The sequence below is a fragment of the Ammospiza nelsoni genome, chromosome 3 (genome assembly GCF_027579445.1).
Source record: "Ammospiza nelsoni isolate bAmmNel1 chromosome 3, bAmmNel1.pri, whole genome shotgun sequence".
In the NCBI taxonomy this organism is placed as follows: domain Eukaryota; kingdom Metazoa; phylum Chordata; class Aves; order Passeriformes; family Passerellidae; genus Ammospiza; species Ammospiza nelsoni.
In genome coordinates, this window is record NC_080635.1 from 42,548,576 (window position 1) to 42,571,412 (window position 22,837).

At 42.6% G+C, this 22,837-nt stretch overlaps 1 protein-coding gene across 1 annotated transcript; it reads left to right on the forward strand.

The window, feature by feature from the left end:
• The first annotated feature begins 1,345 nt into the window (after positions 1–1,345).
• C3H1orf198 (chromosome 3 C1orf198 homolog) lies at positions 1,346–22,584 on the forward strand. Its single transcript, XM_059468718.1, has 4 exons — positions 1,346–1,757; positions 8,926–8,976; positions 17,675–18,226; positions 20,137–22,584. The coding sequence occupies exons 1-4, from the start codon at positions 1,410–1,412 to the stop codon at positions 20,191–20,193; spliced, it is 1,008 nt and encodes a 335-aa protein (XP_059324701.1). The 5' UTR covers positions 1,346–1,409; the 3' UTR covers positions 20,194–22,584.
• Positions 22,585–22,837: the final 253 nt, after the last annotated feature.

Here is a 22,837-nt window from a genome sequence, read left to right on the forward strand (position 1 = left end):
TGTGTGTGTGTGTGTGTGCCTGCAAACGTGTTTCAGAGGCTTCTTTCTCTGGGCGTGAGGCAGATGACTAAGAAAGAAAGCGAGCTCAAGTCAAGTGCTCTCAAACAAGTTTAACAAACAAAACAGGATTATATAACTGGGCTGGTATGTGATGACTTGGGGAACTGTAATTACCTCCAAAGAACCAAGTATGTGGAGAAATCTAATTATCATTTTCCATCCTCTTCTGTGTCATCTTAGACAGCTGGTCTAGCGATACCATTTGAACTCTTAAATGGGAACATTAATGTATTGCCCCAGTCATTTATCTATTAAGAATGATACTAAAGAAAGCAGACTGAGGGGAAAAAATAGGCTAAGCAATGAAAAACCATTAATCTGAACCTCAATATTTGTGCTACTTTGAAATATGTTTTGAAGATAATAAAAATTCCTTGTAACTGCCTCGGCCAAAAAGTCAAAATAGATTTAGTCTCACATAAATCTTCTGATATAGTTGCCTATGTTAGGTAAGCTTGGTTTTTTTTGTTGTTGTTTGTTTGTTTTGAGGAAAGGAACTATGCTTCCTCCACCCCACCCCAGGAGACTGGTCATCTTTTGGGAATGTGTGTGTGGGACCTCAGTGAATCTTTTGCCAAAATAAGGACTTGTTGCTGGAAAGGAGCATTTGTACAGCAAATGAAGAGACCAGAAAGCCTAATTATTTCAGCCTTTAGAAATCTGTTTTACTAATGTAACTAATGCCTACTGCACAGACTTGTTACACTTAGGCTTCAGCTGTACTATCAAATTAATACGGAGGCTTCAGACCATGTTGAACCCTAGTCCGTGGAGTTGGACAGAAGCGCCTGTGCCCGGCATCCTCTCTCTTCTGACAGCAGCTGTTGCACCTTCTATCGTGTTAAGAAACACGTACGACTTATTTAGGAGCTAGGAAAGGCAGGTTCTTGGGCACGGTTCTCTTCTGCCAGCTGAGGCAAGTCCTTTCCTGGTGCTCCTGGCCCGGGCAGCGTGGGAATACTACAGCTTAGCTCCTCGGCAAAAGGGAAGGGCCGCGGGAGACGAGCGCTACGGGCAGCAGCGCTTAGGGCGGCGGGGCGCGCTCAGCCCCACGCTATCGACGGTACCGAGACCGAAGCACGCCCGGGAGGCGGTGTCCCCGCTCCCCTCCCTGTGGGCGGCCCGAGGAGAAAAGGAGAAAGGCCGGCTCGGTGCGGCGGGAGCGGGCGGCGCCGCGGGGAGGCGGGCAGGGCGTGCGGGGGGCGGGCAGCGCGGGGCGGCGGCCGCCCGGCTTTATAGGGAGCGAGGGAGGCGGCGTCTGCGGGAGGGGAGCGGAGGAGGCGGTTCTCTTCCCGGTGCCATCCCCAATCCCGCCGTGCGAGTGCGGGGCTGGCGGCGGCGGGGTGGCCATGGCCTCCATGGCGGCGGCGATCGCCGCTTCCCGCACGGCGGTGATGAACGGGAACCGGCCGCTGGACGAGCGGGAGCGCAAGCGGTTCAGTTACTTCTCCTCGCTGAGCCCCATGGCGCGCAAGATCATGGCGGAGAAGGAGCGGATCCGCGAGCGCTACGGGCCCGAGTGGGAGCGGCTGCCGCCCCGGCAGCAGGACGAGATCATCGACAAGTGCCTGGTGGAGCCGCACGTCCAGGCCCGCTACGCCGCGCACCGCGGCACCGCCCGCCCGCCCGCACAGCCCGCCTCCTACCCCAGCCTGCGCCTCAACACCGGGCAGAAGGTGGTGCGCTTCGGAGACGAGGTACGGGGCTCGGGGGAAGGGGAAGGGGCGCCGGGGTCCGGGCGGAGCGGCGCTGCCCAGCCCCGGCACGGGCGGGGTGCGGCCGCCGCCTCATCCCCGGGCTGCGGTGCCGCCGCGCCGGGCTCGGGGTCGCGGGCGCTCCGCGCCGTCGGCAGCCGGGCGAGTTGCCCCGGTGATGAGCTGGGTTCCTTTCCCCGCTGCCTGGCTGTGCTGGGGGCGGGATGTTCGCCGCCCGTAAAGGCACGGAAGGCGCCGGCAGCGATAGCGCTGAAGTGGGTTTTGCAGAAGGACTTGGACGGTACCAGTTCCCCCGACGGCGGGGCATGGCGCTGGACATAGTCTCTTACTGAAAATGGGCTGTAGGGAATGTTTACACTGAATTAAATCTCTTCCTTTTCGTTTCTAGTTTTAGACACGGTTAAAAATACAACGCTGAAAACATTCCAGCTCTTGGCATGTTTGACACCTTAAAAAAAATGCAGCCTGTTCCATGTCACATGCCAGGAAAAACAAGGGTGTGGAAAGATAGATGGCAAAAAGTATGGATTTTGAACCTTCTGAGAGCCATCTATGCAGTGGTGAAGCGTGGCAGCCCCTCTGGAAATCCACAGTAAAAAGAGTACCCGGTCTGGAGCAGTGGGTCGTGTTACCCAGTGTGAGCCCTTGAAGAGGAAGGTCTAACAATGCTTGAAGCAACCTGACAGTACTCTTCGGATACTGTGTCTCTTATCCGGTGTATTGATTCCCTTTGTTTTCTATTCTTTTACATTTCTGTTATATTCTTTTATTCTCGTATGGTTACAGAGCCAGTTTCTTTCGCTATGTCCATATAATAACTTTAAGTGACCCATTGCTAGTTATGTGCCTTCTACCAGAGAAAGAAAAAAATCCGCTTCTCCGTTTGTAGTCATGAATCCAATTTAAAGAGAGCAGGGCTACTTTTAGGCTCCTCTCCAATATCCCTTGCAATGGGATTTCTGAGAAGCATGTGGGGCACACTGATACTGGGCATCGTGGTTCCCAACCAGCTTTGTGCCAGAAGACTGCTGCCTGTGTCTCCCCTGTCAGGAGGGTGTGATGCTGTGCTGCACACACATCATATCTAAAGCTAGAGAGCGCAGGATGTAGCTCAGGCTTGTCTAGTTCATGATACCCAAAATTCTAGATAAATATTTGATAGTAATGGCCAAAAAGAGGTGTAGAAGAAGGACACATGACAACAAATTTGGTTGTGCAAACAACCTTTGAAAAGTAACTTAAATCTGAAGTTAGTAGTGAAAGAATTTTAAAGAGTGTGGAAAATAAATATGTTCAGTTTTCTCAGACTTGGAGAGCTCTGCTGTGCTTTCTGCTTTGAATTATGTGGATCTGGAAGGAAAGCAAGCATGTTTGTAGGCTGTTGTGCTGCACTGTATGGAAATAATAATTTCCTAAACATCTAGAGAGTCCATCTGAAACTGGGCAAATAGTTTTCTTTCCCCTCTTCTCCCCAAATACAATTACAATATGCATAATGGTAATGTTTCTGTAGCCATTAACCAAAGAAGGCAAGGTTCCTCCAAATACTTGATACAAAGTGTTTAATTTTGGAAGCATCTGCCTCAATTGACTTCCTCTTTGACTTCTAAGCAGAAGTTAATATAAATTGTTTCTCTGAAGAAAAGAGATTCCACTCATTTTGGCATTTGCCATTTCCATTTTAGTTCTTCCAACTGTACTACTGAGCCTTGGAGCCTTTCCTGGCTCTTCATCTGATAGCTTCCTCTCTCCTGGCTCCCTTGCTGGCATTCGACCTGATTGCTGGACGTTTGCCCTGGCTGACAAATTGTCCCTCCTTGTCCTGCTGTGGCAGAGCCAGCGCCGTGCCGGTCCCTCGCCAGTTCAGTTCTGCTTCCCAGGCTGGCCAACGCTTGGCCTGCAGGGCTCTGCTGTCTGTGTGTCCTGCTCAGGGAGCTGTGCCCCTGAGCCTGTGTGACACTCACGCGCCGTGGGCACCCAGCCCTCGCTCAGGACGAGTGGGTTGCCTATTGTGTGTGGTATCCTAAGGCGAGGAAACAGGGAATAGCCCGCACGCCTCAGAATCACTTGTGGATGCTGCAGCGCTTTCAGTGAGAGTGTTTTGGCCTGATGATGTTCTTGCTGATACACCTGGTCCAAAAGTTTCATGTTTCCAGCCACAGCTCATCTTCCCTGTTAACTGATGTTGAAATCTGTAGTGATCTACCTGGGCTTGCTTAAGCACGGAAATTTGATCTCTCTGACCTCATGTTCTTTGGAAGACGTGCTAGAAAGCAAACCAAGGATGAATACTGAAGATACTGATTTGCTGGTTCGGTCTCTCATTGTTTCAGTCCCGTTTTCATGCATATGACCATTATGATAAGGTGTTCCAGAGGATATATGTAGTGGTCTTGTATTTCTGGACAGTTGCTTCCCTCTTTCTCATCCCCACCATTTCCTGTATATTTCTTCTAACACCAAATTTATCTTCTGAACTTGTAGCCCAGGACTGTAAGTTCTCAAACTATAAACATCGCTTACGTTTTCAAAACACCTTTGACTGTTGGCTGTGTGGGAAGGGTGTTATAGAAAATAGACGTGCAGTAACAGGACCGTGGCATCCTGTAGCCATGATCCAGTCATTTTATAATGCTAGAGCACTGCAGCACCATGTGGGACTCTTAGCAAATGCCTGGAGTCACTGCTCCTTCCCTTCCATCTTATCCTCATTGCGGCATCACCAGTCATGGAGCTGGTAGCAGAAGCCCTGCATGCACCGTGAGCACAGTTTCAAAAGAGAATTAGGCTAACAGGGGCATTTCACACCCCTGAAATAAGTGAAATAAGTTTTGTCCTGTTTGCTGAAGATTGACTTGCTATCATCGCACATGAGCCCAGCACAGGAGGCTATTTGTTGCTTCTCCATAATTTTCTGTGTCTAGACAGCCCAGGCCTCCTGTCCAGGGGCTTTGGGATGCTGCAACAGAGCTTCCTCTTTCCAACAAGCCTCCAATTGCTGGCATTTCTCCATTTATAATTACTTCATTCTAATGCCCATAGCGGTAGAAATGGAGATTAACTGAGCAGGCAGAAATCTGGAAATGCAAGCTGAGATTGAGCATGAATGTAATATAGATTGATTATTTTTGAAATATGCTGTAAACCATGAGGGAATAGGAGGAAAACCAGCAGTATTGAGAGGCTACAACCCTTTGCATGCTGAGGTGGTCAGCCTTTGGTAATGTAGTTGTTTTGGTGTCAGTTGATGCCACTGAGTTCTCTCTGGTTCAGTAAAAGATAATTTAGATACTCAGTTTACAGCAAGTTCTCACTGTTCTCTTAATACCATCCCTCTTAATGCATAATCATGTGACATAGACATGGAATCAAGGTCTGACTTTTCCTTTGGTTTTTAGTTGTTTTTTGTTTTTTTAATGGATATTAAGTATTTGAGCGGTAAAAGAGTTGGATGTGAAAGAATTAACTTTTCATTGGAAAAAATGCCATATGCTTTTGGAAGTGGTAAACATTTTATGTGGAGGAAAGGCAGGTGAGAGAGTTTGGTTAGCTTCATTCATTGTGTTTTAAGAGGGAAGCTTGATTTACCTGCCTTCAGCAGAGATGCTGTTTGTTTTGCTTAGCCTTAAGAACTTTGGCACCAAACAAAGAATCAACCCTTTTACCCCCCTACTTAAAATTGCTTTAAAGCAACAAATAATCAATATAGCAAAAACTTTTTTAAGTTTGGCCTGTTAGAGATTTGTGCTTTTTAAACACCCAAAAATGAAAGGCACTGTTTGAGTGCAGTAAAACCTCAGTAACCAGCAAGTCCTGTTCTAATAACACTTCTGAGAAGCATTTATTGGGGGGTTTGTGTCTTGCCCAGCTACTGTCAGCTGTGGTGAACAATGCTCATGTCAGATACACAGGCACACTTCTACCAGTGCCTTCCATTTTGAAATTCAGATGTTGTTTTGCAGCAAGCTGCCTACATATAGCAAATGTAATTTGTGGTTATTTTTTATGTATTTTGCTGCTGGTTGTTGAAGTCAAGTGTATGACCAGATTTTTGCCTCTTTCTCACTCATCTTTTTCAGCTTTGAAATATGTTGCGTGAGGCCCCATTTCTTACAAATAGGTTCTTTTTTTTAACCCTGGTGAACAAAAGTTTATTTATTTGCCTTCTTGCTGGAAGAAGACATTGTTGTGTGCTGAAAACAAAAGCTGATCAGATATGGATTTTTTTCTCATCTATGTTGATGATAAATGGCCTTGAATCCTTTTCCCCTAGAATTTCCAGTCATAATTCTCTTTTGTTATTATTGAAACAGTTGATTCTTTTGCTGCCAGTTTCTTCAAGCATGTAAAAACTTGTTTATTCTACAAAAAACCTAAGTTCCTTCTCATATTTGGTTGGAAATAAACATGAATCAGGCAGTTCAGATAGCAGAACATGGTTCAACAGTGTCCTGTCTTTTCACTTGGTCCTCTGCGTGTTCTCTGTGTGAGGACACATGAGGTTGAAGCCACAAGCTTCCTTTCCTTCCCTGACAAAGGGCAGAACTTGTCAACTGTCTCCTTCATCCTAGCCCCAAGTACACTTCAAATAGCCACAGACATCAATTGCTTGAAGTTTTGTGTCCTCCAGCCATGTCTTATCCTATTTTATTCTTTGCCATATCCCACAGAACATCTTTTGAATGTGGTCAGAGCTCCTCAGAGTTACTGGCTCTGAGGAGGGCTGCGCTGTGCAGCCCAAGAAACAATGAGCCATTATTTAAGTAAAAAAACCAAATAATCGGTGAAACTCTTAGATTCTATCCCTGACCAGAACTTTTAACAGCTGTTACCAAAATTAATTCATTCCAGGAACTTTTTGCTTGCCCATGCTGGAGGTTGAGGTTACAAGCTGCGGTGCCAACAAGGACAATGATGCTCGAGGAGACATCAGCTTCCATGAAGTGGGAGGCTGATTTGCTCTGTCCTGCAGGGAATGATGTATTCTGCTGCATGACAGCCTCATACCTTCTCTCTGCCTTGCCCATGCTGCTTTTCCATCCCTCTGTGGTCAGCCTTTTGTCCTCAGGGCTCGCTCACAGCAGCGGTGTCACGGCTGAGTTCAGGGTGTGCAGGGAGAGTTGGGTGAAGAGTTGTCCCTGCCAGTGCTGTCTTCTCTTGCCTCAAATACAGCAAAATAAAGAACTGGATGTCTTGGATCCAGCATGAGGATGGCTTACTGCCAAGTTTAAAACTGGTCCCTGGCTGGTTTGCTTGTCCTGTAAATAGCAAGAAGACAGAGCTTCCTTTAAACTCTTTAGATAAAACCCAGTGGCACCTATGCCTACACATCTGGAGCTTTAAGGTGCTGTGACTGCCTGTGGCAGTGTTACAGTGTTCTCTGGACTTCAGTTCTGTCCTGTACTGCTATGTTTGAAGTCAAGCCCTGATTTGTCCAGACCCCATGCAGACAGAAGTGTTGTAGTCCTGCTTGTGTGATGCTCAATCCAATGGTTCTCCCATCTCTCTTCCCATCTGGGCCATGATTCCTCTCTCAGGCATGCTTCAGAAATTATGAACTCCAGTTGTTCAGAAATGAGCAACTCCATTTCAGAGGCAAAGGACATTGTTCTAGAAGGAGTTTGAAATAATTAGACACACCTTCTGTGAGGTGTCACACATTGAGTGGTGTGGCATTCCCATGCAGACAGCAGCACACTGCAGTGCCAATGCTGAGAGATACCAAAAAGCAGACTTCTGCTCCTTTTTTCCTTTAAATGTTAAAACATCTGAGAATCTGTTTCCTGGATTGAGAGAACCTGAATTACATTTGTGTTCTTGGCAAAAATGTCCTACACCAAATTTCCTTTTGGCCACAATATGTGATTGAGAAGAGCCCAGGCCTTTTCTCTTAGATGAGCTCTACCAGGCCAGTGCTTTCTAAGAGCGTGGGATCACCCTCATATATACCACAAATACCTTGCTGCTAGAAACTCTGTATTTCACAGATGAGTAATAGTTGGAGTATGCCATGTTTTCATGTTTAGGAGATGGTTTTAGACACTTCTAATCATGATCTCATAGCTCTAGGCCAAAAAAATCTGCCTACGGTGAAATAAGAGAGGGCAGATCAGGAGAATGTTATCAGATGTCTGAAAAATGTATTCCTAGAAAGGCAGAGACCAGGAATAAGAAGAAAAAAGCAGCCACAGAGAAATGTGGGGTTCCTGTGTTGTGTTAAAACATGGTTGAGTTCTGCTATTCTCTGAACAGCAGGAGTGTGAAAATCCTGCATGGTTACTCCTGGCCTTTCCCTTTCCATACGGTGTTCCCACTCCTGTACCTTGTGGGACCATCCAATGTACCAGTGAGTCCTAGGAATAGAAATGCAATCATGTTGTTATAATTCTTCAACAAATATGAACAACAATCATTTTTCAAATTATTTTCTACCCTTTCTTTTTTCAGTGTGGGGCTGCATGTATTTCTGGAGAGCATGCCATGTATTAAGAGATTATTTAAATTTCTCTGTTTGGGATCATTTTCAGAAATACAGCATCTTCAAATAGTGGATTTGAGATTTGGTGCTGTGGGTGCTGTGTGGCTCCTTCACCACCTCTGAACATTTATTTCAGAGTGCCCTCACTGCCATGGTGCAATGATGTATCCTGTTGGGGCTGGATCCAGCTGTGCCTTGGCCACACAGCTGTTTCACTGCCCCATGACTGCCTGGCTGTGCATGTGCTCTTTGGTCTGCCTGAGGGAGGAATTGGGACTTGATTTCCCTGAATCCCCTTCTCCTTTTGTTGTTTCTGTCCCTGGGTGTTGCTAGTGGCTACCAAAGAAACACCTAGTAGAAGACTGGAAATACAATACATTTTAAAGCTGTTTGTGGAAAAACCATTTCAGTGGATTGAGACCAGGCTAAACCTTCATATATTTTGTAGATTAAATTGGTACAGTATTGATAACGTTCCCTTTAGAGGACCTGCTTTCAATCAGTCTTAAAATGTAATCAATGCCATCTTTAAGTAGTGCTTTCACTTTTTAGTCAGTTCTGTAGCAGTGGTTGTTATAGTTCCAGCAGTGTAACATAATGTCATCTGTGTGATGCTTCTGAGAAGATGAAGCTACTCTTCTGATTTTTAGTCATTCTTCAATTTTATTTCAGGACATAACTTGGCAAGATGAACACTCAGCTCCGTTCTCCTGGGAAACGAAGGTAATTAAACAACTTTTTATTTTTTATGTTGCTTTGCCATTTTATACTGTTCCTACTGCATTTATTGTCTTCATTTTGTTAGCTTGATAGATTAATGTCACCTTTATTCTATGCAAGTGGTATGAAGTGACCATGCTGCAAATCAAACAGAACTGGTATGCTTTGATTTACATTAGGAGAAACTCAAAATGTACTTCATGAACTAATGTTCTGGCTTTGAGTGCAGATGTAAAACCAAATCATTACAATTTTATTTTTTGTTGCAAGCTTTTTAATCAACTTTCCATGTTTAGTAAGACCCTTGTCTCAGATACTGTATAAACATAGCTGCATTTCACTTTTCGGTCAGGAGTAAAGTAGCTAGAAGATGGTGTGAGAAATGTGCAGCTATCTCTTAACTTCACTGGATTCTTTCTGGAAGCCTGTCTAGTACTTCATCTTTTTATTATGAACTAGAATGTTGTCTTAGGACAAATGTAGTGAAACTTGTTAACCTGGGGCCATGCTAGAAGCTCTATGTTATTTCCTTTTCAAAAGGCTCCTTAAAAAAACCAGCATATTTTTCTGTGGTGAGTTGGTTTGGAGAGTTTCTTTTACACCTCACTTTATTGCTGGTATTTTGTTAAAGCATTATTTATGATGGGATTCTCATATGGCTAACACAGAGACAGAGTTCTCCATCTTTCTGAGGCTGCAGTGTGAGGAAACACAGTTGTGCCACATTTGTGGTGGGAAATCGAGTTTAATTCTTCTTGTTGGAAAAATTCTGGGAGCAAAACCACAGCTCATTGTCCTCCTCAACTGGGTATGGCAGGCATGTTAATTTAATCACACATTTCAGACTTTGTGTTTTCTGCCCTTATCTGCCAGAGAAAGCTGCTACTGCCCTGTTCCCTGTTTCTTTCTTTTTTTTTTTTTTTTTTTTTTTGCCCTTGAACTATGTAGATAATCATGTATGACCTTATGAATATAATCTTAGCCTAATGCAGAGTAATTATTTGGAAATGCCAGCGAATACTAAATTAATCCAGTTGACCTGAGACTTAGCCCTCCCTGCTCAAGGTCACTGCCGCCTGTAGCTGCGCCCCATCTGTGCTGTGCAGAAGCTGATTAACCTATAACTTGGTGTGACTCCTGGGTCCTGGCAGCCTGCAGTGCTGCAGTTTGAGGGAAACCAATGCCAGTCTTCACTTGCATTAAAACTCCCTTAAAAGCTGTGATGGTTCAGGAACCAGTGGAGGATTTTCTGTGTTTCCCTCTTTCCCCTCTCCCTCCTTGCTGACAAGAAATAAAATAAAAAGAAATAAAAGCTGTGCCACAGCTGTGGGCTGAAAAGTTGCATGATATTTTTCTTTAGCAAAAGTCTAGAGAATCCATTTTGTCTGGATTTATGGGGTATGGTTTGGTTGGTTCCCGTGGATTCTTCCTTTTGGTTTTTTCCCCAGTGGATCAATCTTTCAACCAAATCCTTCCACTGCTGAGTCTTCCTTTTCAAAAGTGGAGATCTTGCTTTGTGCTTACTCTTTAATCTTCCCTAACTTTTATGAGGTAATACTGGGAGGCAATTTTTAATGAGGCACTGGCTGAGGAAAAAGTAGCCTTACTCAAGTGGTGCCATGTGAGGAAACCTGAATGAGCTGTTCAGGAAGGTTGGTGTGTTGTAATGCATTGTTCAATGTCCTGTGAGCCAGACCTGATCCCACTGTTATTTAAGGCTTTCAGGCTCTTTCCATTCCATGAGCTCTCCGCAGGATGGGTTGTTCTTTCCACAGTACTCTTCTCCTTGATCTCCCTTTAATGCAGGGCTTTTTGTTTGGTTTGGGTTTTTAGGATGCTATTGCCTTAATATGCGCAAATATGCTCTGTCTTACCCAAGGAAGGGTAAGGAATGTGGCTTTGCAGAGCAGAAGAAAGTAGAGATGTAAATCAGTAAAACCAATAGGACCTTTTTTCTTTTTAACACTGAGAAAGGAAAACAAAGCAGAAAAATGAGTATTTTCTGTAACTAACATGAGGGAAACTGCGAGGGGTAGTGAGAAGTGTAGGGAAGAGGGGAGGGCATGTATTCTCCCAGGCTGAAGCTCTCACTGTAACAGGGATGCCAGTGGGCATTCTAGTTGATAAGGTATGGACAAATGTTTCTCACTGTAGCTAGAGCCATGGATTCCCTACTTCCATGCAGTTAAACTTACCCAGAGAAGAGTGTACTGAATTGCTGTCATTCTGTTCAGAACCTTGTTGAAGGGCTTGGTGACTTCTTTTGTGTCACAAATAAACTTTCTGTATTCTCATTTTAAACACAAATGTGAGATAGGGCTGCAGTTGTTCATATCACAACAAACACTTGCCTGAATATCTCCACTATTTTTAGATGAGTATTTCTTGTCTCACCTTTTTATTTTTAAATCCTCACACAAGGCAAACAAAGTAGAACTACAGTGTAAATTGCCGAGTTAGCTGTTAGACAGCATTTAAAATAATATTTTTAGTAGATAACGATAACACTTCTCAGAAGGAAAACTTGGGAAGCAGTGAGTTCTCTTGGCACTGCAAAAGGGCTGACATTTTAAAACTAAAGTTTGAATTGGAGGGAGTGATTTGGTTCATGGGTGGAGCCCTCATGGACATACCAGGTCTTGAAATGTGGGTTACATTTTTTACTGGAGCTCTACCCAGGTTTATGAATTCAGGGCATTCTATTTATGGCTTCAGGTTTACCTGAGATGAAAGATGACATTTTGGCTGAGTTTAGCCTTTGAGGTTTCTTGGTTTGTTTGAAGTAAAAATTCAGTGAAACTCAGCACAGACCTCAAGATATAAATGGAAAACAAGAATCATGCCTGAACTTGGAAGTAAAATTTCTCTGCAACTCTTCCTGAACTCAGAACTTTGTGGATTTTGTGATTTTAGATTTGGGCAGGGGCAGGGGAGGACTTAATTAATTTAGTAATGGGCAGAAAATATTGCGGTTTGCCACCTCAGAATGTACTGAACAGCATGGGAATAAATTGCAATCATGCTATTAATGAAAATAGGTTTTATTCCAAAGACTTTAAATTGACACATGCATATCTGCATATCTAACGTTTTCTTTTTCTTGATACAGGTAGAATAGTTGCCGATTCTCTTCTGTTTTCCACAGGCCCTCAGGTATTTGTTGAAAAGAGAAGCCTCTGAGATGTGTTTAAAATAAACAAACCAACAAAAAGCAAAATGAAGAAGTGACAGGCTTCAATCCCTTCAATAATCTAGCTGCTGCCTCCCTGTCTGAATTCCCTAATTATATTGCTACAGAAGTGATCTAATCCTAGCAATGATTTTGGGAGAAAACAGCTATGTTCCACTTGTAATGAACATGCTTTACCAACTGCTTCCTTTATCTAAAATTGAGGCAGTCTTCAGTATCCTTCTTTGTACAAGCCCTAGTTGGTGTTTTGTTTTAAATAGGAACACAGTGGCAGAAGAGAATTTTTTCCTTCCTTCCTTAGCAGCATGATATTATAATTGTTTGTTACAACCTGTAATTTGGTGTTATTATTTTTACCAAGCTGGCGTAAATGGCAGCACTTCCTTGGAAGGAGAGTGATCCCTGAGCTTTGGAGATTAGCCTTCCCTTTTTGATTCAGACTACATGTGTTTAAAACACAGTGCTGTAAAACTTCTGTTCCTGAGCAAAAAAACCTCCACCAAACCCAACCTGTGGTAATAGAAGCTGTGTTCAAGGTTTATTTTAGTCTGTATGGCCAAGTGTAAGAATTCAGTTACCTGCATCAATCTTTGTTGGTTTTGAGCATAAAACCAGGCACTGTACCAGCTTGCTCAAGCTAGCCAGAAACAGTGGCTGGCTGCATTCAGTTCATATCTGCAGAGTATAGAATGGAATTTCCTCCAAAGGTCCATGCTATATAACATTGGCATTGACTTCTGTATGGACTAAAATTACTTAGATTGGTTTTGAGTGCTTTGCTCTATTTTTTGCCCTTGCAATTTGCCTCTGCTGACCTAAGGATTTCTTTCTGACTCTGAAAAGATCCTGAAAACACCCACCGTGTGTGCAGGAAACAAAGCAAAAACTGCAGCTGCTTTGAGCCCTGTATTTATTTTGGTTTTGTCCATTCAGCAAAGCAAAGTCATCTTCTAAATCTTTTAAAATTTGCTTTCTTACCTCTGCATTTATCAGGCTGTGCTTAAAACAAGTTGCTTTTGACAGTGTTTCTGTAGTCTTTGTCTCAACAATTTGGATTTTTCAGCCTGCCAAGCAAAACAATTTGTTTTGGCTGTATTTGCGTGACTGCTTAGTAAAATACTACACATTCCTGATGAGTGAATAAGAAGCTTTAAAAGTTCCTGGATTCTTTGTGGTCATCTTGTTTTTAATATGTACTTATGAACTGAGACCTGATTTCATACAGTGTAATTAAGTCATGACATTCTCAGTGCCCCTGGTGCCTCTCTTTCAGCATACATTGTTTCCCAGGAGTATATACAGCCACTATTGCAATTTAGTGGATTATTGCTGCCTTGAGACTGAAGTTTGGTTTAAATTCTTTAATCCAGTAAACAAAATTCCTAAATACCTTCATTGGTCTTTTTAAGGAAAGATGGACATACAGCCTGCTAAAACCTGCAATTTATCATATTATTTATATTTACGATACAGAAAAATGATCAAGACAGGACACTCTTTATTTAAACCCTTGCAGTGGTTTGGGACCAGAGGGATAAGACTGAAAAGAACACAGACTTCTAGATTTGCTTTACCTCAAAATACTTCTTTGTGCATGCTTTCACATGCAATCTCTACCCCCTCTCTCTTAATATGTTGAGAAAGACTTGCTCAGGCAATATCTTGAAAATACTACTGCTGTTAATAGCTTTTATTTGAATTCCAATAATTTCTAGAAATTACAGTTAGGACTGTACTAGTCTGTCTGTAAACTCTTGAGACTTTCTGGGCAGAACAATTCCCAGAAATACCATTTGGACAGATGGCAGGAAAAAGAAAATATTTTTATTTTATTCCTCAGATGGGGATTTATATGTACAGAAACTGCAGCTCGTGTAAAGTAATACAAAAATCAATGAAAGCAGCGGGGAACTGAAGCCCTCTCTCTGGAATCCCAAACTGTGCCTGAAAGACAATTTGCTTGTGGCCATGAAATCACACCCCACTGCTGAGTGTTTGCCTCCCCAGGGTGGCGGAGTGCCACAGGTGCAGTTCTGCTCCTGAGCCCTGCATGGGCACGGGCAGCTCACAGCAGCTCTGCCCAGCCTGGGGAGGGAAACCTTTACAGGTGAGCTGCCACCCTCAGTTTGGCTGGGGCCAGGAGAGATGTGCCCCATCAAGATATTCCCATGGCTGGCAAACCTAAAGGAAAAGGGCGTTTTTGGGACGGAGGGAGGGAGGGAGGGAGGGAGGGGGAGGTTGCTGTCTTTTAAATATAGTTTCCTTCCTTCTCCTGCTGACGCAACCAATTGCCAATTTGCAATCTGATGTAAGAAATTGAGAGAAGAACTCTAATTAAAATCACATTTGTAGGGTCTAGTGACTCATTAGAGTGTACAGTACTAGTCATTACTTAGATATCAGCATAGGGTGTTTCACACATGGGCCTTTTCTATCTCTGTGAAATTATCTTCCTACTTAGGCTGCTGCTCTGTTGTTTGTTTTTTCCTTGCGGGGGAGGGTGTTTTATTGCCAATTAATCATTTTCTTTCGTCAGCTACATTTCTTAGGGGTTTAGATGTGTTAAATAACCTCAGAAGTCAAAGAGAAGCATTATATATTTCAGGGGAAACAGAATATCTTGTGACTGGTCCACAGAAGTTCTTGGCTTCTGGAATTAAATGCTAGAAGCAGAATTCTCCCTGTGACCTCTCCGAGCTGTATTTACATCATGCTGAGACACGGTGCTTTCAGAACCTGTCGGGGTAGTCTTGTCTTCTCTGCCTTCCTTGTGGGAGAAGGAGAACTCCTGAAGTATTTTCATTTGGATTATTCTGTGTCAGGCTATGAGCTGTTTGATCTCCAGAGCATTCTGTGAGACAGATATGCAATCTCAAGTGTCAGGTGGTCCCGTCTTCTGAAATGGTGCACCCCGTGTTCTCTGCACAAAAGGGCAGAGAGGACATCCTCTCCAGAACATGCATCCGTGGGCAGGTTGGAAAGGAAAGGCACTGAAGCTGGAAAGGCACTGCCTGAGGTGCTGCTGCAGTGCCATGCTCTTCTCTACGCTAGGAGTGATGTGCCACTTCCAAACCACCTCTCTGAGTTTTGCCCCATAAAAAGATAGGGATGTTTTGCTCCATAAAAAGAACATTAAATATCACCACAGTCAGTGGCTGTAGCTCCACAGCCTGAGAACTTCTCAGAAGGCCTGGCTCAGCTTGTCTGGCTAGCTGCTGTTGAAATGCAGAGCCATCTTGTTGCTTTACTTCTTCCCTGATTTTTATTTTAACACACCCATACTTCCCTTCCATGGGTGTTTTTTCTGGATTTTATTTCCAGCGCTGCCCTGGTGGAGCTGGGGGCTGTGGTGGCTGCTCTGCACTCTGGGCACTGATCTTGCCTCTCCCTTGGGCTGGGGGGTGAAGGAATCATCCTGCTGAAAGTGACTGCTGCTGTGGTGGCCTTTAGCTACTGTCATCCCCAGTGGGAGCCCCAGGACAGGCTGTTCAGCAGACAGCAGACTGCTGCAGGACAAAAAGTAGCACTGCTTTAATTCCTACATGACTTAAGTCTTCCAAGATAGATTTGTTTTTAACCTGTCTTTGATTTTTAGAATCTGCCTTTTGTTTTTTTCGCTCGGCTACTGGGGAATTGCAGGTCTATTTGATATTGTGTTGTGGGTTTTTTTAAGCTGGGATTTTATCAGTTCTAAAGTCTTAAAGCATCTTAACTTCAGGGTGGTAAATCACTATTCAGTAGTACTGCCAAATGAGCTTAGGGAAATAAATCCCTATATTTTAATATGGAGAATGGCAGTCACTGTAAATAATCCTCAACACCATTGCATCCATGGTTCGTTTATTCAAAATTTATCTGTGAATAAATATCCTGCTCTTAATTTTATGTCATGGCTTGTTTAAAAAAAAATAAATCAGAGCACTAAGGTTTTTCTCCATAGTTTTTTTTGCAGGCAGGGTGGGGTGTTGAGTTGTTTGGTAAGACTTGTGTGTATCCTTGCCCTCACCTTATTCTAGCTGAGCTATGATTACTTGCAGCTTGTTTATGTTCTGCATCTTTTGATAGCACAGTATATTCTTCATGAGAACACGGAGCTTGGTGCCCTCTTGCCTACAGCCTTGGAAAAACCATGCATCTAATTCTTTAGAAAGGTCAGATCTAAGTCCATGAATCAAATTATGTGTAGTCAGCTGCTGACTGTTTAAAAAAAATTGTTTTATAAATAATCAGTTGCTGGGTTAACAGTTGTTCTTTGATGAGAAGTTTCTGAATATTAACTACCAGGCTTGTGAGTCCTGCTAGATCTAGAGCCCCTTTGAACTTCACATGCACAATAATGTAGGACTCAAGATCAAACACTTCAGTGAAAATGATATGCAACTAGGACTTGTTTTAGACTGAAGCCCATAGATGCTATTGCAGTTTTATTTGGGAAAGGCTGCGTAATGAAGTAGAATGGTGAAAAAACATCACAAATTTGTAATGAACTTTCAAAGTGTCTTTCAACCATTTGTAGCAAAAGCTACAAGTCCTCTTGTGTTTTTTTCAAACCCAATCAGGCCCATAATGACAACACCACACTTTAACAGTAAAAGTTTTTTTTTTTTCCTTACATTATTTGTTCCTTTTTACAAACACAAGTCTGTGTATTAGGTTGTTCTTTCCTGGCACATATGCTTACATGTTTCTCAGAGGGTAATGAGCTTCACTTTTATTAGTCTGAAGAGTGTCTAGCTAGTTGAGAATCATTTTACTGAGGTGGTGGTAAGTCAAGCAAACATTTGGAAGTACTGTTCATTTTTCTGTGACTTGTAAGATGTTTTTCATGCATTAACTGTGGTCACTTGCTTCCTTGGCCCAGTGTTACCTCTCAGAAGCGAGTACAGCTATCTCAGCACTGCAAGTGAAAACAAACCAGGGCTGAGGAATAGGTGAAGAATGGTTCTGCTGGAGTTATTTCTCTTCCTTCAGAGGGGCATTAGAATTATAAAACTATTTACCTATGCATACCCATTACATCTAATCCTTTATCTTGGAAGCAGATGGACCTGTAGCCAGCTATTTCAAAGACTATAATGGAAGATTGCCTTTTGAGCTACATTCTAAAGCTTTTTTTGCTTAAAATTTTCATGTAAAACATCTCTGACTTTCAAAATGCATCTGCAGCTGTTTTAGTGCTGCTATTCTAATGTTTCAGTGCTGTGCATGCTGTGCACTGCTGCCCTAGATGGCACTGAGTAACTCCAATACAATTCCTTTCTCTGTCTCCTCTGCAGCAGGTCTGGGACACTTTTATGTTTGCTTGCAGTTCAGGCTTTTAAAAATCATTATTTTTATGAAACCACAAAGATAGACATTTATGGAGGAATTAAGTTAGCTTTGCTGTGGTATCTGTTGTCTGAGAGCTGTCTTGGAGTGGGCTGAGGTGCTATCTGTGTGCACCAGGGTCAGAAAGTCAGAACTGTCTGTGTGTGAAGCTCTTTGAAATGCTGTTTTTGTGTCCCTGAACAGAGCCAGATGGAGTTCAGCGTCGCATCTCTCTCCATCCAAGAGCAAGGTGGTGCCCAGCTGCAGAGCGAGCAGAGGCAGCCTGCTAAAGCAGCGCCCGGTGCCCAGGTCCCTAAATCCTCTCAGGCCAATAAACCCCCTGGCCCTGAGGGGTTGCTGGCACCCAGGAAGGAAGAGGAGTCGTCCTTCTGGAAGATAAACGCAGAGCGCTCCAAGTTCGAAGGAGACAAGTCTGAGTTCCAGTCCCTGACCCCCAGCCAGATCAAGTCCATGGAGAAAGGAGAGAAGCCCCTTCCCTCTTTTTACAGACAGGAGTCTGCTCCAAAGGAGATGCCCAAAGCTGAGAAGCCCAGCACAACTAAAGCAGAGAAGCCCGCTGCCCCCAGCACACCCTCTGTGTCTCTCGAGTGGGAGAAAACTCGACCCACCCAGCTCCCCACTAGTTCTCTAGATGACTTCTTTCTTCCTGATCCACCACAGGATCTGGCATCTTCTAGGACAAACAAGGAGGATACTGATGGTACTATACTTACAGACCCACAAATGCCTGGACAGGTGAGTACTGCTATACCCACTACCTTTATATTTAAGAACTGTACAGCGCATTAAAATCTGGCAAGGCCACTGGAAGATTAGGGACTCCAAAAATCACTAAGCCATAGCTCAGCTTGATGGCTTTTTTGTCTTTCAAATGTGAAGAAGTCTATTTCATCTGTTATTTAACAGTCTGTTTGACGTGTTAACTTCAATTAAGTGCTTTTTAACACACAGGATAAAGGCACAATTTAAATCTAACACCAGAAATGCTGACAAGGCACCAAGTAGCTCATTGACAGCAACCTAGCAAGTTGCTGTACCACATAAAAGAGGTTGTGGGGTTTGGGGGTTTTATTTGCAAAAGCAAAACACTTAATGGAAAGATTAAGCTTTTTAACTTGAGAAGTAGGTGAACTAGGGTCTAGCACACTTTTTTGGTACACACAGCATAGTGGTGAATGGTGAACTGGTTCTCAGCTGTTCCAAGCAGTAGCCTAACAGCCACTTCCCAGTGCTTGGTCCCAGGCAGCTGTGCTGCTTTCAAATGTGTTTTCTCTTAAAGTCCAGAATAGAAATAGAATGAGCTTCCAGAATTAGCCTTCTCAATGTTTTTTTTAATGAAAAAACCCAAACAGCCCAACAACAAAAAATAACCTTAAGCAGCTCAATAGCCAATTGAAACTATTTTAAAAAGCAGATGCTGATCTGTGAGAAAAGAAAGGAAACAGCAGGATATGATACAGGGAGGGAAAAAAAAAGAAAGAGATCAAAAGCTTGAAAACTGTCAAGTAGAGAAGAGGAGTGGTACTTCAAGCAGAGTTGTGCAGTTCTGTTTGAAATCTGTGGCAGCACTCTGGCAGTAGCCTGACACATTGCTGTACACCTTCAGCACTTCACACAGCTTTTTCTGTTTTCCCAACTGTGATTGTTCAAATTCCAAATGAGATGATGTAAAGTCAGAAAGATGCAGGGTGAGGTAACTGGTTGCAAGAGAAGTGCACTTAGGAGAGTGGCAGCACTTAGGAGAGAGCCATACTGAAGCCACTCCAGTATTTGAAGCCCTTTGTTCAGTTACCATTTTCTGAAGCTGAGGGATAATGCTTCCTGAGCTGCCTAGCTACAATTTGTGAACATGGTTCTCCTTTAATTTGAGTTAAAGGCTTTATCATGTTTTCTTATAAATTAACAGTTTCAGTTCCTTTCTGAATGTTTTCAAGATAACTGAAATTGTTTGAAAAACCTGTTTTTTCTCTCTGTGGAGAAACAACCCTCCCATGTGAAAATGGGAACAGAGGAGCAGACAACTTCATGTATTATAAGAATTTCTTCCTTTCTTCTTTTCTGGATTATCTTCCCTGTTCTGGGAAGCCATGCTCTAGGAAGAGAATCCAGAGACTCAGCTGTGCCTCTTGAATACTCTTCCTAAACATTAGAATCACCTTAAATGTCAAGGCTAACCCTGCAGGAGTGAGTATGTTCTGGGTAGAGTAGTAAATAACTTGTCATCAAAGTTTAATCTATGTAGTTTTCTGCAAACAACTGACTCTAATTGCAACAGACAATCTGTTGAATTAATGATGCTTGCCTTCTGTGTTGGTTTCATTCTCTGTAATTCCCAATGTAGTCTGAAAAATTGATCTTCATTAATTTTTTCCATGATGAAAAAACCAAAACATTTTGCCTGCAGACCACAAGGATAATTTTACTTTTATCTGGAATTGCCTTTTTGGGCATTATGAGTATTTTTCCTTGTCATGTTTAGCATTTTATGGTGTAGGTACTTAGGTATCCTAGAGCATGGTAAAGATCTTGAAATATTGTCAGACAACATTTTAAGCTTCAGTTTTTAGATAGGCAGTCAAATATTGAGTTTGCAAAAACATAATTAGCAACTAAATCTTATTTCCTTTTTTTTTTTTACCTTGCAGACTAGTACAAGCAATGTTATCTTGAAGACTGGCTTTGATTTTCTAGACAACTGGTAAAAGATACTTCAAAACAGATCAAACCAATTTTGGGGAAGGAGTGGAGCACCTTTCTCCTTGTATGTTAATTTACTAGCATTTGTGTCTTTTTCTAGAAGTAACTTTCAAACTCTTAAATGTTGCCTTTGTATAAACTTTTGTAATACTGTATGCGTTTTTGTTTTTTAAACAGTGATAGAAGTGTGGTTTCATTTGGATATTTTTTTAATATCTGTTAAAATTTTTAGTAGCTACTGTATTGAGAGGATGGGAGAAGTTACTGTACACATGTTAAAGAAACACAAATGAGAGTCTCTGTATCCTAGAAATGGAACCTACAGGAGCAGGTTGCAGTTTTCAGTGGAAACCTTGCTAGCGTGACTTGTAAGAAATTGTGTTGCACGTGCAGTGGTTTCAAGCATATTCAGATAGCTAGCAAAAAACAGTGTGAAAGGCAAGCATCCAGAATTGCATTGATTTGTAGATTTTGTTTCCTTTGAAAGTATCTTTTGTACCACTTACTGAAGACACTTTTTCTTCTGGAGAAGGAAAAGGCGTTGCCAAAATGATGGATCCAAAAAAGCACTGTGTTTGTACCCTACAAATCTGCTAAAATAAGTTAAGAGTTTTAGAAAAATGACCTGGGGAAATGGTGTTTCTGGTGTTTGGATTGAAGACCTGGGGGTGGGTAGAAGGGAGTGGGACAACACCTAATGAATTGGAGAAATTCTTCAGGGAACACAATTTCACTGCCTCCTTACTAGAGCATAACTCTTCGTAATACTGGTGCTGGAACTACAGCACTGAGAGTTTCTGGAGTGTAGATTACCTTGTGTCAGTAAACCACTATGTTTATGGGAGGCCACAGCAGTGTGAGGCTTTTTTGTTTTTTAAGCAGCTTATCGTCTCAAGGACTCATCAACTTTGGTGCTTTTTCCTCCTCGTGGGTTCATCCTCTTTAGTGTTCAACATCTGGCTTACATTTATTCCTAAGGTGCCAAGAGGCATCTCAAGGTGGCCCTTGGCAGCGTTGCCTCCAGTTCTGCTTTTGAATGATCTTTGGTGTTTAAAATGTAGAGAGCAAGAGTAGCTGTCGTTTGGATCTGTTGTCTCTGAAATGCAGCATGATTTACACCCTGATTCTCACTGTGTTTACCTCACCTTGAAGCCTTAATTCCCCCACGCACAGCCAGTGACTGGTCTGCTCCAATGCCAAAGGTTTGACTTTTCCCTTTACCTCAGCAATAGTCCCATAGCATTTGTTTGGGGTAGAAGGCAAAACACAGGGCTCTCATGGGTCCCAGCCAAGGCTGTAAGAAGGTCACCATCTCCTAAGCCATAGTTGTGCTAGACTTCTCATGGATTAGCACTTGACATTTGGTTCAGTGCCAGGGGCAGTTAAATGTGCAGAATTGGATGCAGCAGGATTTTTTTCTGCTTGTTACAGGAAGAGTTTGCAATGTCCTGGAAGAATCCTTGCCTCTAATTGGTGTGCTGCTTGCTCTGAACAAGCAGAGTGTGCTGATAGAGCATTAAAATTTACTTGTTGGACAAGGAAAATGCTGTAAGCATATCCCCCCTTTCTTGCCCCCACACCCCACCAAAAGAACCCCAAAAAACCCCAAAACACCAAGGCCAAAATCTCCACTTTTTCTAGTGTTTTCTTAAAAGGTTCCTTAGCTAAATGGTAAGATCACCATGGAGTAAAAGTCATTGTATAGCATAGTCTTATTTATAGGCTTCTGAAAGCTTTTTTCCATTGTTCCTGAGATGTACAGACTCCTGTAGTTCTTGGATGTTATCTCTGCATTCAGCAGTTCAGAAAATATTTGTTGTTACCATCGTGGACTTCACCACTGTTTTTTTCTTTCATAGCATTTGCTACAAGCATCCAGAGTTAATACAGCTTAGTAGAACTTTAACACAAATTCTTTAGGTGTATTATTGACATCGACTTGCACCTTCCTTTTAAAGCTAGCAAATGTTAATCTTGGGGTTTACAGTTACCAGTGAATCTGATTTTCTGTACATTCAGCTGCTGAAAAGTAGTAAATCCAAAATGAAGATGCACATTCTAATCTTATTCTGATTTGGGGAGATCTGAAAACAAAAGTCTCCTACTGTCAAGGAGGGTTACTTTAAATCTCTGGTAATACCTTAAAGCTTCTTAGGGAAGAACCGGGGCTGCCTGTCTCTTCCATGGCTAACTCAACCCTAATACACATTGGGACCAGCTGGTAGAACATGCTGCAGAACTTTTTACTTATCCTGGTAGGTTTTTCCTGTGCTTTGGCAAGAGTTGATGCTCCTTCTTTCTTGAATATGTTTTTATTAAACATTCTTACAAAAACGAAATTGTATTTGGTCACATTTTATATTAACAATGTTTTAATAAAGTCACTTTAAATAGAACTGTCAAGGTTTTTGTGCTGCTTTGTATGTTGTCCTTGATACTCTGCTTTCCTTGGTGCCATTGGAGTTGTTTGGGGCATCTTGAATCTGCCTGAGAGACAGCCAAAGATGATTTGATTCAGAATTTAGAAACAAAATTTTTTATATCGGGGAAAAAAAATAAACACACTTCAGCTGTTTTTTCATTACTTTGTGTTTTTTCAAGCCTTTGAGTGAATCTGTTTGGGGAGGTATCCTTGCTTTATCATGTGAT

Bases quoted from the DNA above. Each gene is read 5' to 3' on its own strand.
- C3H1orf198 (XM_059468718.1), top strand. From the start codon at position 1,410: ATGGCCTCCATGGCGGCGGCGATCGCCGCTTCCCGCACGGCGGTGATG. The intron at 1,758-8,925 runs GTACGGGGCTCG...ATTTTATTTCAG, and splicing joins TGGTGCGCTTCGGAGACGAG to GACATAACTTGGCAAGATGA. The intron at 8,977-17,674 runs GTAATTAAACAA...GTCCCTGAACAG, and splicing joins CGTTCTCCTGGGAAACGAAG to AGCCAGATGGAGTTCAGCGT.